Genomic DNA, 12,871 nt, shown 5'->3' with positions numbered 1-12,871 from the left:
TCAGGTGTTTTTATCACCATATTAGTTAATAAGGCCAAAACAGGGGGAAAAACAGTGCAGAAAAAATGTCTTGCTTTTCTGAACCCTGCACTAACTAAATCTTAGTGCTGAGGTTATGGTTTAGGAGGTGGTTCCCTTTTCTCTTTTTACTAGAGCGCTTGCTTACAAGTATCTGTTGAGCTACATTGGTATAAGGGCTCTTTAAACTGGTATAACTGTATGCACACAATTTGCACCTATTTAAATATCTAAGTTTCTAAATTGATATGGCTACACTAGTACAAAAACCTGTGTAGATAAACCCTCAATAATGCAAAAACTTTGTGTCAAGAAGCACGGACTCAAAAACAAAAAACAATAAAAACAATTTTAAATGGGGACAAGTATGTCCACACTAGGCATTTTGGCTGATTTAGGAAAATTGGTGCAAAAACTGTTTGTGGACCAGCCATATGCCATGTATGGGAGAGCACGGAAAGTAACAGATCTAGTAGCTGTTTGCTAAAAAGAATGGGGGGGGGAAGAAAGCTGTCTCTCTGCAAGGCCTCTTTCACGCTAATTAAAGCTATCAAAGGCTGCACCATTTGGAATTTCAACTCGTGATAGTCATGAGTTGTAGAGACCAAAAAAAAGAGAGAAAAGATTAAATGTAAGAGAAAAAAAGCTGCATATGCCTCCATCTAGTAAGCAGAGTGTGGGTCTGTGAAGAAGGTAAGGCTTTTGAGCTTATTATTCAGCTAGAACTTCCTTATGCTATTTTAAAACTAAGTTTCAGAAGAGATTTACTAGCTCAGTCTGAATTCTCTGAGAAGTTATTTAAATTAGGCCTCATTCATTTCTAAATGGGTCATTTTGTCTTAATTTGGTGATAAATTATTTTGGGAATACAAAGTAAGATTTGCTCATGCTATTTAATCAAGCCCAATGTATTAATTGATGTATTCTTTCTATAGTTGTGTCAGGTAAATTAGATTTGAACTGCTCTGTCTGATCAGATTTGGATGGTTAATTTCCCTCAGGCACTTTGGCAATTAAGCATGCACAGATAGCAAATGTACAGTAAATGCAGATCCTCAGCAGATGTAAATTGGTGCCGCTCCGCTCTCTCCAAGTCAATGGAGCAGTGCCAATTTATTCTAGGAAAGGGCTTATCTAGACAACTATTACAGTGGCACAGTAGCACCAGGACAGCTGCACTGCTGTAGCTCTCCAGTGAAGACACTAGCTACACTGATGGAAGGGATTCTTCTGCCAGCTTAGGCAATCCCCTAAAGAAAGGCTAGATGGACAGACTTCCCCCAGCTTCTTAGTGGTGTCACTATTGGGGTTGGTTTAACTGCATTATGTGGGGTCTGAATTTTTCACATTCCTGGGTGACAATTATATGACCTAGTTTCCTAGCATAGACCAGGTCTAAGGGATCTGGTTTTGGGTGTTTAAAAGGAACAGAAACACACCAAGTAAAACATTCACCTTCTCTTTCAAATATTTCTCCCCCACCTCAAACTTAGATAAAGTGTATTATCAACAGATTATTCCTGCTCTCTAAAAGTCTCTCAAGAACCTATCAGGTGATCATACTAATTTACAAAATCTACATTGTCTATAGGAGTGATTTCAAACTACAGTGGACTCACCTAAGGTTGCAAGGAAAACTCATTTCACTCTTGAAACCTGCAAATTGTTAACATCAAAAAAGAATAAGCCAAGTCCTTCTTTTGGTCACTGTAGTGCAATCCCAGTAGTAACTCCACTGAAGTTGGTGGAGTTATACGGAAACAAACTCAAAGTTATGGCAGCGTGACTGACAGCTGAGTTTGATCCAATGCACTGTGTTCTTGTTATCACCGCCTTGCATGTAAATGGATCTACTTCTTTCTAAAAATTTTTTTTTAAAAAACAACACCCTCTTTCTTCTGATAAATAGACATGGCGATAAATAATATATTATCCTTTAGGAGTATAGTAATGGATTACACTTTGCACTGAATGGCCATATTTTTGTCCTTGTAGGTGTGACCAAAACCATTCGTACAAAATGCCCAAAGGAGATCACCAAACAGATGGCATCTTCAGCAGAGGGAAGCGATACACTTATCTTACAGCAGAAGAGTAAGTATCAAACAAAAGCCTTGACAATGTCAAAGCCAGTGAAAAGAGTTACATTCAGATATGCGACACCTTCTAAAGCCTGTTTATAAATGACTCATCTTAGAGGTTTTCCTCCATGATGGGAACAGAACTCTGTAAGGTAGGATTTTCCATCCAGGTTCTCCCAAAGGAAAAACAGAATCTAAGAAAAATTAATTAGAATTTCTCTGTTTGAGGAAAGTAAAGTCTATCTATTTTGTAGTTTTCTATACTATCAATCACTTACGTATAAAGAGACGCACTGAACAATTAAATAAACTCTGCATGGCAGAATCCAAACCAGAGGATGAAAGAATAAACAAAATTAATGGAAGTTTAAACTGCATTATTAATTCAGTTTACCACAAGCATTAAAGTTAGTGACTTTTGTAATAAGAGTGTGATGCTTATTTAGCATTATTCATCTGAGGAAGCTGCACTGAATTTTGGTTTTGCTATGTCATCAGAACCTCAACAGGGGCATCATCTGACCAAATGTGAGCGGTATTGGCCAAAACCCACGGCATACAGTGTTGTGCCTCCCCAAACAGGAGGAGGCTTTGAGGCTGGGTCTATCCTACCAAAATATGTCAGCGTAGCTACGTTGCTCAGGCGTATGGAAAATTCACACAGACAGATGCAGTTCTACTGAGCTAGGCCCTGGTGTAGGCAGCACTGTTGACGGGACCGCTTCTCTTGTCGACATGGCTACTGCCTCCTGGGGAGATGGAATACCTTCGCTGAGGAGAGCAGCTCTCCCATCAACATCAGTAATGTCTTCGCTATGTGCTGCAGTGGTGCTGCTGCAGTGAGGTAAGTGTACACAAACCTTTAGTAACGATGCATGAAAGTGAGTCTACATAAACTAGCACCAGGTGAGACTAACCCTATGCAAAACAAATGTGAGATGTTCGCTTTGATACGTAAAGGCTTATTACTTGTGTCCTGAGAGACTAACTTGCCATTTGGGTAATATTAGCGAAGTTGGCATTTTCAAAGATCCTGGACATAACAGCCCCCTCCTGATTTGCAGATGTAGAATTTGCTCTGTATTTGGTTTATCCAGATTTGGTGACCTTTACTTTATGCTGCAAGATGTACCCATTTCCCCACATTTCACCTTGTGAGCAGAGAATAATGAAAGATGGCAGAGGGAAGGGGTATTCCCAAGATCTGCCCCCAAAAGCCTGATCCCCTAAAAGGGAAGGAAAGTCGGTTTAGTCTCCGCATTCATTCTGAGTCAAATGTACCTACATCTGTCCACAGTAACTCAGCTGGATCTAGCTGCAAGGAAATGAAGCATCACACAGTTATGAAGTGGATTATAGCATGTGTGTGTGGGAGACGGGAGGCAGGGAGAGAAGTGAAGAGGACCTGGTAGTTAGGCTCAAAGAGAGACAAAATAAGGAAAGGCCTCTCCATGTCCACTTGGAGCATTCAGGATATGAACGTTGCCATCCACACAATTTTCAGTACCACAGTTACACTCTCATAAGCTCTGCAGAAAAGACCAGGTCCTCTATCTATAGAGCCTGCACGAGAGCGGTAGTGTCAGTGGAGATGGGGTAACAGGCAGGGAATCAATAGAAACATCCAGCTGTTAGATAAAAATTATCCTGGGCTCCCTTGAGGGAGACAGGATAACAACAAGCCACATGGTGTGAATTTTGGGAAGTGCCTGGTGAGCCATGGGGCAGAAGAGAGAGAGAGAGAGGGGTGAAGAAGGCTTTGGCCTTGGTAACTCACAACTAAGATGTGGGAAAGAGATCCCTAGAACTGGAGACTAATGGCAGTTGTTGGAGGAAGGGTTATCTGAAGAAGTGGGCTGTGCCCATGAAAGCTCATAATACCATCTACATATTTTGTTAGTCTTTAAAGTGCTACCAGACTGTTGTTTTCGGACGAAGGGTGTGAGGCTTCTCTGAGAAGAGATTATTGGACACAGGAACACTGCCAGTAGAGTCTTCTCATGTCCTGGCTAGGCTCTGGCATAACAATGCATCTGCTGGGAAACTCCTGTGCAGAGCTGAAAGGAAAGCAGCAAGCAGTTAGTCTGTGCAACGAGACAGGTAACATGTCTCCAGCCAGGTGAGGGTAGCCTGCTGGAAGAAGGTGAGAGTGATAACTGGGCCTTCCAGAATTTGACACCCTGAGAGCTTAAGAATCCAGTTGATTGCAGAGAGCTGAAGGCCCCCAATTGTTTCTGCAAGGAGGAAGCACAGATATAAAGTATTGTGGTTTCCACGCCCACTCTCTCTGTTCACTTCTGTGTCCAACGTCTTAGCAATAGAAAAAGGAGGAAAGGAAAGCCATTCTTCTTTCCTCTAGCAGAAAGAGTGACAGTTAAAAGGATAGGGACAGAACAGGGGAACTGAAGTGAGCATCCCATGCTTCTAACTAGAAGGCAGCAGCAGAATTGGAAGGAAGGAGGGAACCAACAAGAACTTATTAAATGGGTAAAATCTCACAATTCTTTGTCTCCTGGCTTCTTTAAATGGCAGTCTTGAATGAATCCCCAACATAGAACGGGAGAAAGACAGATGTCAACATATACTATTAAACCCATAGCCCCCAAACACAATGTAACCCAAATCCCCACCCTCTACCACACAATCACCGTGCTTAACGTGGCATGAAACATAAGTAAGTTAGGAAGCAGTCTGTGCACAGTTTACAGTCTTACCTCTTTTCTTAAGTTCTGAAATTATTTATAAAGCCAGTGGCAATCCTTTTGTCTCTGGAATTTGCTATAACAAGGTACATGCTGGACAAAGATCCCAGTGTTCTTTGCCTGAAGAGATTCAGCTAATAAATATGGGATGTCTTCCTACAGGTGAGGCATTTCATTGCTTACATATTTTTTCCATTATGGGTATGATCTTTTCAGGGAGTAGGGTGCATTCTATAAGGGTTAATTCTTTGCAGATCAGTATTTGAGGCTCTCACTGCATTTTCTCAGTTGCTGAAATGGTCTCGCTTTTGGCAAGGACTTTCACTAGTCATTGGGGAGGTTGGCAGGAACCTGAGACCCTTAGACCAGAGCAGTTGAAGCTAAGAACAATTGTTTTGTCAAATTTCACTGAAAAGTTTTGGCCATTTCCTTTTCTATGGTTATCTAATCCTCAAAAAAGTTGTTCGCCATGAAATACTGATGGCTCAGAAATTCCAACAAATGATGGACGTTTCATTTAGTGGGCAGGTTGTACAGTGTACAATAAAGAATACTGCTGTTCAACAATTATTTTTATCTTTTATGTTCACCTTGTGATCCCAAGCTTCATATTCTGTATATCATCCAGACACGGCAGGATTCACTACTCACTGTCCAATGGTTTAGAGATCAATATAGTAATAGTTTTATTTTTAAAAGCACAGTATAGTTTGTGTTGTCACATAAGCCTCTTGAAATTGCTTGATAAATGCAAATACTTTACACAATTGTGCTAAATACACTCAGAAAGAACTTCATCTAGTTTTTCTTGTGCAACAGGGCTGCAGGTATTGGAATCCTTGTTGTGGTTCTTGGAGTTTTACTGATCATTGGCTGCTGGTATTACAAAAAACGATGTGGCTATAAAAGTCTTCCGGTAAGTTCGGCAACTCATTCTGGTAGGGTACACAATCATTATTATTATAGTAGTGACTAAAGGACTCAGACATGTAATATAAGTGAGCTTTTAAAATAAGAAGATGAAGGAGAGGAAACCAAGGCACAGAAAAGTGAAGTGATTTGTAAAAAAAAAAAAAAAATTACATAGTACATTAGCAGCAGAGCCAAAAATAAAACCGTCCTGCAGTCTCTCAGTCCAGTATGTATTCATTTACATACTGTTGCCACTAATATATATTGAACACCTCAAATCTGCTAAGCATTGTAAGCCAAATCAAAGTCAGTCTCTCCCTGTAACAGTTTACATCTAAATAACAAATGGAGTGGGGGAGGGAAGAGGACGACAAAGGTTACAATTACAAGCTTGTATGTTTGATAGAGCAGTAGTACATGTAATTCCTGGACTGTCACTGCTCATTAAAAGTGCTGTCATATGGGTGGAAATCGGGTAAATATTGCATTTTATTAATATCAGCAGAACTGACAAATGGGGCCTGTGTGTTGTGTAGTCTTGCTTTAATCTTTATATTCATGCCCATCAGTGTGAAATAAGCTATTTGCATATATTTGTATAAAATGTGCATGTATTTGCAACTAGCCCTGCTATAAGTGATACATTTATAGGCATACTCAAGGTTTCTTTTTCTGTCACTTTCTCACCTTTCCTTACTGTCTATCTCAGAGTAAAAGCTCTGGCGCTGGCAGGATGAGAAGCATGGCAAGTGAAGATGTCCCACTGGATAGCAAAGCACTTTTACAGGAGTGCAGCAATTTTCACTCTGTGGTAAGCTGAATTCCAAGGTTTTGTTAACGTACAAATTACAACATTTAGTCTGCACTGGAGTTAGTTGGTGAGACAGCTGTTGGTAAAGTAGTAATGCCGCACTCTTTTTACTGAACTCTTAAGCACAGCCAGAAAAGCAATGCTAATATATTTTTTTAATGGTTCCGCTGCTCTTAATAGCAGTATTATTTAAGGACAACCAAGTAAATCGATATTAAATGCTTTAATAGCAATACATAGCCAGCTAAAAGATCGTTATAATATTTCAGATGAAATGTAGTTTGCTTGTCCTTCAGTGCATTCTATTTAGCATCTTCACCCCAATTTTCATTACCACAGGTACCTGATGCTCCACCAGCATATGACAAAATCTCTGCAGCACCATCACCACCACCTTATTCGCCATGATGTTGAGTCAGTTTTAAATGCTAAGTATACCAACTGATTCTCTTCGTGCTTTTGCTTAAACTCACATGCAAACCTAATGTTCTTTATGGGTAAACTGTAATAATAAATGCACATTTCCATGAATAGTTGCTGGCACATACTGTCTTGTTCAATTTACCTTTCATCCAAAGTGTCAGTTACAGATGAAGTTGAACATGTTTTGGCTTTAACTTTTCATTCCATTAGGTAGATTAATTCAACATGCATGAAGATCACAAAACTGGCTATCTTTTTTAATTCCCCATATTTTTTCTCACTCAGGCTGTGTCTAGACTACAGGTTTTTTTTTTTTTTAAAGTGGCCTTTTTTCAAAAAATCTTCCCTTGCGTCTAGACTGCCGCCGCGTTCTTTCAAAATTAAATCGAAAGAACGTGGCAGTTTTTTCAACAGCAGTAAACCTCATTTTATGAGGAAGAATGCCTTTTTTCCAAAGTGCTCTTTCGAAAAAAGGCATTCTTGAATGTAAACAGCGCTTTTTCGAAAGAGAGCATCCAGACTGCCTGGGTGCTCTCTTTCAAAAAAGCAGCTTGCTTTTTCAGAAGAAATTCTTGTAGTCTAAACGCTCTCTTTCAAAAGAAGCTTGTAGTCTAGACGTATCCTCACACACACACACACCCATGTGAGCAGAGATATCTTTGCTCTCCCTCTCCTTTTTATGCTCCTTATAAAAATAAACGTCTGAGATTTCTACAAAAAGTCAGCATAAAATGGGCAGCAAGAACTGTCTTACTACATCTACTATTGTAAACACTTTCCATTTCTCCTACAAGCAGTTTTGAAAAGCACATTAGCCACAGGGACTCAGTTAAAGCCAGAACATGCGTATAATTGACAAAATATTCTCTTTTTCTGGGTCTTATCCCCATGTCACTGATTCTGCATCCGTGTTAGACACAGCTCCTCAGGAAACTTAAAATATGAATGAGGCAACACAGGAATTGCTGCTTAAAGTAAATAAGTTTTATCTATCTTACACCATACCTGTCATTATGGTATAGTCACCATTGCATTTAGATCCTTGTTGGAAGTCACACCAGAGTGGAGAAGGACGGAAGAAGCATGGAGTTTGAAATACCATCCTGTCTATAGAAATCAGATTTGCGACACTAATCATGAACTGGGAGGCATGGCAGTTCATATTCCATGAAAAATACACAGAGGATTTCAGTCTTCAGCGCTGTCAGTCTTCCACCTTTCATGCACACTAACTTCAACAGAAAATAAGCATGTATTAAGATCTTTAACACACATATGTATAATTAAGAGTTATGAGTTTTAAGAAAAAAATCATATTTTTACGAAGTCTTCATCTGTAGCTAATTCATTGCCAAGCACTGAAGACGGAGAGGTTGAAACAATTAGTAACTTGCCAGTGGTTAAGAATCTGGTTTCTCCTTAAATCAATATGCAAATAAAAAACCCTTAAGACAGAAGAAGTTTTAAATCTACAGTGACTTCTTTACCTAACAATCTTTTGTATGGAGGTACATAACCAATCCTACATTTGTATTGATACTTATATCATAAATTGTTTGTGGAATCAGTTAAATTAGATCCCTCCATGCTTGTATAGTAATTTTGACAAATTATAACTAGCATATCTGATTTTATAATTTATTAGATATCTGTACTTAGAATATTTAATGTTGTATCCTCCATTAATCTCCAAACTAAAATTATGCCAGAGTTTGAACAAATTGACTACTTACACGAACTGTTTATTTGCATTTCTTCTAGGCAGGCAGCACTTGGATTTGTTTAGCAATAAGAAAGAAGAATTAATAGAAAAAGATGCAAGATGGTCAGTTTATTCTGTTAGAAATATCAATAAATAAAGGAAATGGTAGAAAGATTAACTTTCTGCAGGAATGAAAGTCAAAGGAACAGCCTGAAATGGACATGTATAAATAACCAATAATTCGGTATACTGAGACATCCTTTCTAAGGAAATAACATTTCAAGGAAGTGAATACATACACATACTTTTATTTTTTTTAATCCTTATAATTCCAATAAGGGTTAAATGAAGAACTGTTCAGAAGAGCTGAGGTTAACCACAAAAGCTTTAATTGATTACTAATATGCTTTGATAATGGATATCCAAGTTAGATTTGCACAGGAATCCAGCCATGCTGAAGGTATCTGTATCAATCACACACTGAGTGCTATCAAGAGGCACTAATGGCTGCTAGCCAAAGTTACATGGAATTAGATTTCTAGAGCTCCGCAACCAAAGTGCTGACCTATTTTGAATTTCAGGACACTGATTTAGAAGTGCCCAAATGGTAGCTGAGTTCTTTTGAAAATCAGGCCCTACCTGTGGGTGCAGAGCTCTTCAGAGAACTCCAGCCACAGTATTTATTCTTCTCCAGTTGAGGCACCCTTGTGTGGTCACAAGGCATACTGTCAAGCAGTGGGCTTTGTTTTCAATTTGTGTCTGAAGGTACAAGTGACAAAAATAAGAACTGTTGGAGTGCTTAATAAAAAAATTTACAATTAACCACTCATGTTAAACTATCCCATGGTCAGCTTTGGCCTGTCGGTGCACAAAATAGGGTCTGTAACTAAGGGGAGTCCACTGTGGAATGAAACGAAAAGAGTAGACAAGTCAAAGTGAAGCCAATCTTGGTTGCAAGAGATACCTGTTTGCTAAAACTGCACATAGCGAGAACCATCTATTTGCTAATGCTTTTCCATCATCACTGACATAAAAATCCAACCCCAGCAGATCTTCTGACAACTTGAAAAGAGTGGAAAGCAAAATCCTCCGTGACGACTGCTGTGTAAAAAGCACCATGCAAAGAAACTGTAATTTACCCATTTAGAGTTGTGATACTGTGAGCTTTACAGGAACACCTAGAAAGGCCCGAAGCATTTTTCCACAATACTAAAAATTGCCAAGAATATTCACAAGTGATTCCAATCATTTTTACACATTATACGTCCTACAGAATTGAGGAAGAAGGAAGTCTGGAGTTGGGTGATAGGCAAAGAGAGAGTAACTGAATCCTAAACCAACAGTTTATCTATTCCAGGAGGTAGTGTAGCTATCTGTTGTCCTCGACAGGCCATAGATATCCTGTCAAGGTGGCTAACATTTAAAATATATGTTATATTTTATTTTCTATATCTTAAACGCACACCCAATCAGAATTTTAGCTGCTACACTAAGTAAATGGCAAGATGACAATTTCAAGGAAACACATAACTGAGAAATGCATGGAAATCTGTGCCCTGGCAGGCATGAAGAGGGCTGTGATCTTTCCTTTAAACATGAGGCTAACGGGATCTGGACTTCTAACGCTGCTGTCATCTGAAGAAGTTGGCAGTGCCCACGAAAGCTCATGATACCATCTACATGTTTTGTTAGCCTTGAAGGTGCCACTAGTCTATTGTTTTTTAAGTTTGCCCTGGAAGTGTTAGGTACTTTCAAAGTATTAGATTTTGAATTGTTGTAATGCAGTGTTTCCCAAATAGGGTTCCGCAAAGTGAAAATAAGGGTTCCGCGAGAAAATTCCATTACAATAATATTTTATTATTTTTAAAAAAGAATAATTAATATTATGTGATTTTTGTTTTTACATATGTGCAATTAAACTAAAGGGTTGATCTCATGACCTTGTTTAACATTTGTTTATTATTATCTTTACTTATTTGTGGTCTACTTCTTCAGCTCCATATATTAGACTGTTATTAGGGGTTCTGCAAAATTCTTTCACGTTTAAAAGGGTTCCGTGACCAAATACAATTGGGAAACACTGCTCTAATGGAATCATGCAAGGATGTAAGTGGTGTAAGGGGCTAGCCACTCTCCTGAGTGGTCACATTAGGACTGCTTGCATTGTGGTTCTGGCTCTTGTTTACATAGACTGTACTCAAACTGTTTTTCACCACAGGAGGAAGAGGGTGACTGAGTAGGCAGAACTAACACTAAGACATGCCAATCAGCAGCTCTGGATAAGCACAATAGGGAGAAATGAACTGTACCCCTTTTCAGGTCTGCAATAAATTACTTTCCCTCAAAGCAAGAGGGGAGCAATGAACATGCTTGTGAGTAAACTATTAGTTCCTACTTTACTTGGAGTGGTCTGTCTACAAAACCCATTCCCTCAGGCTCAGGGCTGAGCCTGACTTACACAAAATTTTTCTGGAACAGCTGTGTTGTTTAGGAGTGTGTTATGGGGGATGGGAGGGAGAGACACACACCCCAACTGACACAGCTATGCCACCAAAAGTGTTAATGTAGAACCAATTCCATTCACAAAATAAACCTTGCATCAGTATAGATTATTTTATTCAGGGAAATGTATAAGCTATACTGGCAAAAAAGACTGTTGCTGGTTTAAGCTACATCTCCAGCAGGTTTTGCTAGTATAGCTATCCCTGTATACTATAATAGTATATAGTAGTGGCAAACACAGGCAAAATCTTAGGTATTATCTACATAATCTGCAAGGGTAAAGCAAAGTAGGGTGTAAATGTACAGCACTCAAACCTGTTGCATATTAACTAGTTGTGTGAACTCTGCTACCACATGCAAATAGTTCTGTAATGCACTTTGGACATACTTTGAAACTTCAGTATGTCAAGGCATTCTGTGGAACTTTTAATGCCTGGTAGCAGGATCCACATGAATGGCAGGCTAGTGTGTTGCAGATTTACAGCTTGACTTGTCTCACAGTAAAAGACTGCCTAGACTCACCCTTAATGTGGAAAAAAATGACTTTGCAATCACTCTGTGCATAGAAAATTGGGCAGAACAAGGCAACCATTTTACTGTTAGAAATAGCAGGTATTTTAGACTAATAGCCTATCCAACTTGCTATGTTGGTAAGTAACTAGTGTTCTGTAATAATCCTCCATGAAAAACAAAAAGGCAAGTAGCCAGGATATGAATGGACACAAAGGGACACCGATGACCAGATTTACAGCAAGGTGTCTTTACATTGCTCTGGCACTGGCAACCATAAACAAAGTGTCAATAATTAACCTGCTATAAAGTGCTTTTACACTGCTAGGGTGGTTTAAAGTGGCCTTGGCTTAGAATGTATGAGAAATAAAATCCAAACCACCTATTAGTATTAGCTATATGTGGTTGTTCAAAAATAAATATCAAGTTAAATGCTTTTAGAATGAATGGATTCCTAAGCAAATCTAATACCAAAGATTTATCACATCATTACCCTGTAGTATATTTTGACAATTTTAACCAAATATATAAAAATTTTATATTTTTTTATTTTAAACACCTCATTCTGAGAGCATAGCTCTTAAGACACAGAACATGTTCACAAAACGTTAAAGCAAATTTATTTTTTCCTGATTTGCATACTGATTCGTTATTTCTCTATATAATGAGTTATTTCTCGTTACAAGGAAAAATTTTCTGTGCTTTCGAGAAATCTTGTTTTTCTCTATGACAGTATTCTACTGTTGTTATAGTTTATTAAACTGTGTAACTTCAAACACTGATAGTCTAATTTTTTTAATATAGCCATGCCATCAAAACTCATTTTTATAGTGATTATATATGAATGATGATTTAATGTCTTAACTTGACCATACACCTCCACATTTGTTTGCATTTAAAAAAAAAGTTATGAACTAACAGCAGATGGGAGAAATTGAGAAATCACTCTACAGTCAAACACACGTTAGTTTAAATAATCCTTGGATTTGAACCTCCAAACTGAGCATCTTTACAAAATGTTTTAATTTATTCAACAGTTTCAGCAATTTTGGATTCTGAGGATATGGAAGTTTTCCATTCAAGCAAATGAAAAGTATAGACATTTATTTTACAGTAACGGTGTCCCAGAAGCCCTCATTCTTCCCCTCCCCTGCTCAGAAGGCAAACAGGACAAAGCTGGCTCAATTGTATCTTAGTACCTTTGTAAAAG

The 12,871-nt window shown here is 38.5% G+C and overlaps 1 protein-coding gene across 1 annotated transcript; it reads left to right on the top strand.

Annotated features, from left to right (window-relative positions):
* The first annotated feature begins 592 nt into the window (after positions 1–592).
* On the top strand, positions 593–10,558 carry MLANA (melan-A). The gene is made up of 5 exons (XM_006115146.5): positions 593–711; positions 2,014–2,112; positions 5,621–5,717; positions 6,423–6,524; positions 6,864–10,558. The coding sequence occupies exons 2-5, from the start codon at positions 2,039–2,041 to the stop codon at positions 6,930–6,932; spliced, it is 342 nt and encodes a 113-aa protein (XP_006115208.1). The 5' UTR covers positions 593–711; positions 2,014–2,038; the 3' UTR covers positions 6,933–10,558.
* Positions 10,559–12,871: the final 2,313 nt, after the last annotated feature.

This window comes from Pelodiscus sinensis, chromosome 6 (assembly GCF_052426305.1).
Source record: "Pelodiscus sinensis isolate ZL-2025 chromosome 6, ASM5242630v1, whole genome shotgun sequence".
Classification (NCBI taxonomy): Eukaryota; Metazoa; Chordata; order Testudines; family Trionychidae; genus Pelodiscus; species Pelodiscus sinensis.
Note: the sequence above shows the minus strand (reverse complement) of the source record. Positions and strands in the feature narration are given on the sequence as shown.

What these genes read in the sequence shown, in the direction of transcription:
- MLANA (XM_006115146.5), top strand. Translation starts at nt 2,039, where the DNA reads ATGCCCAAAGGAGATCACCAAACAGATGGCATCTTCAGCAGAGGGAAG. An exon ending in GTGGCTATAAAAGTCTTCCG is followed by an intron (nt 5,718 to 6,422) that starts GTAAGTTCGGCA and finishes TGTCTATCTCAG; the next exon opens with AGTAAAAGCTCTGGCGCTGG. An exon ending in GCAGCAATTTTCACTCTGTG is followed by an intron (nt 6,525 to 6,863) that starts GTAAGCTGAATT and finishes TCATTACCACAG; the next exon opens with GTACCTGATGCTCCACCAGC.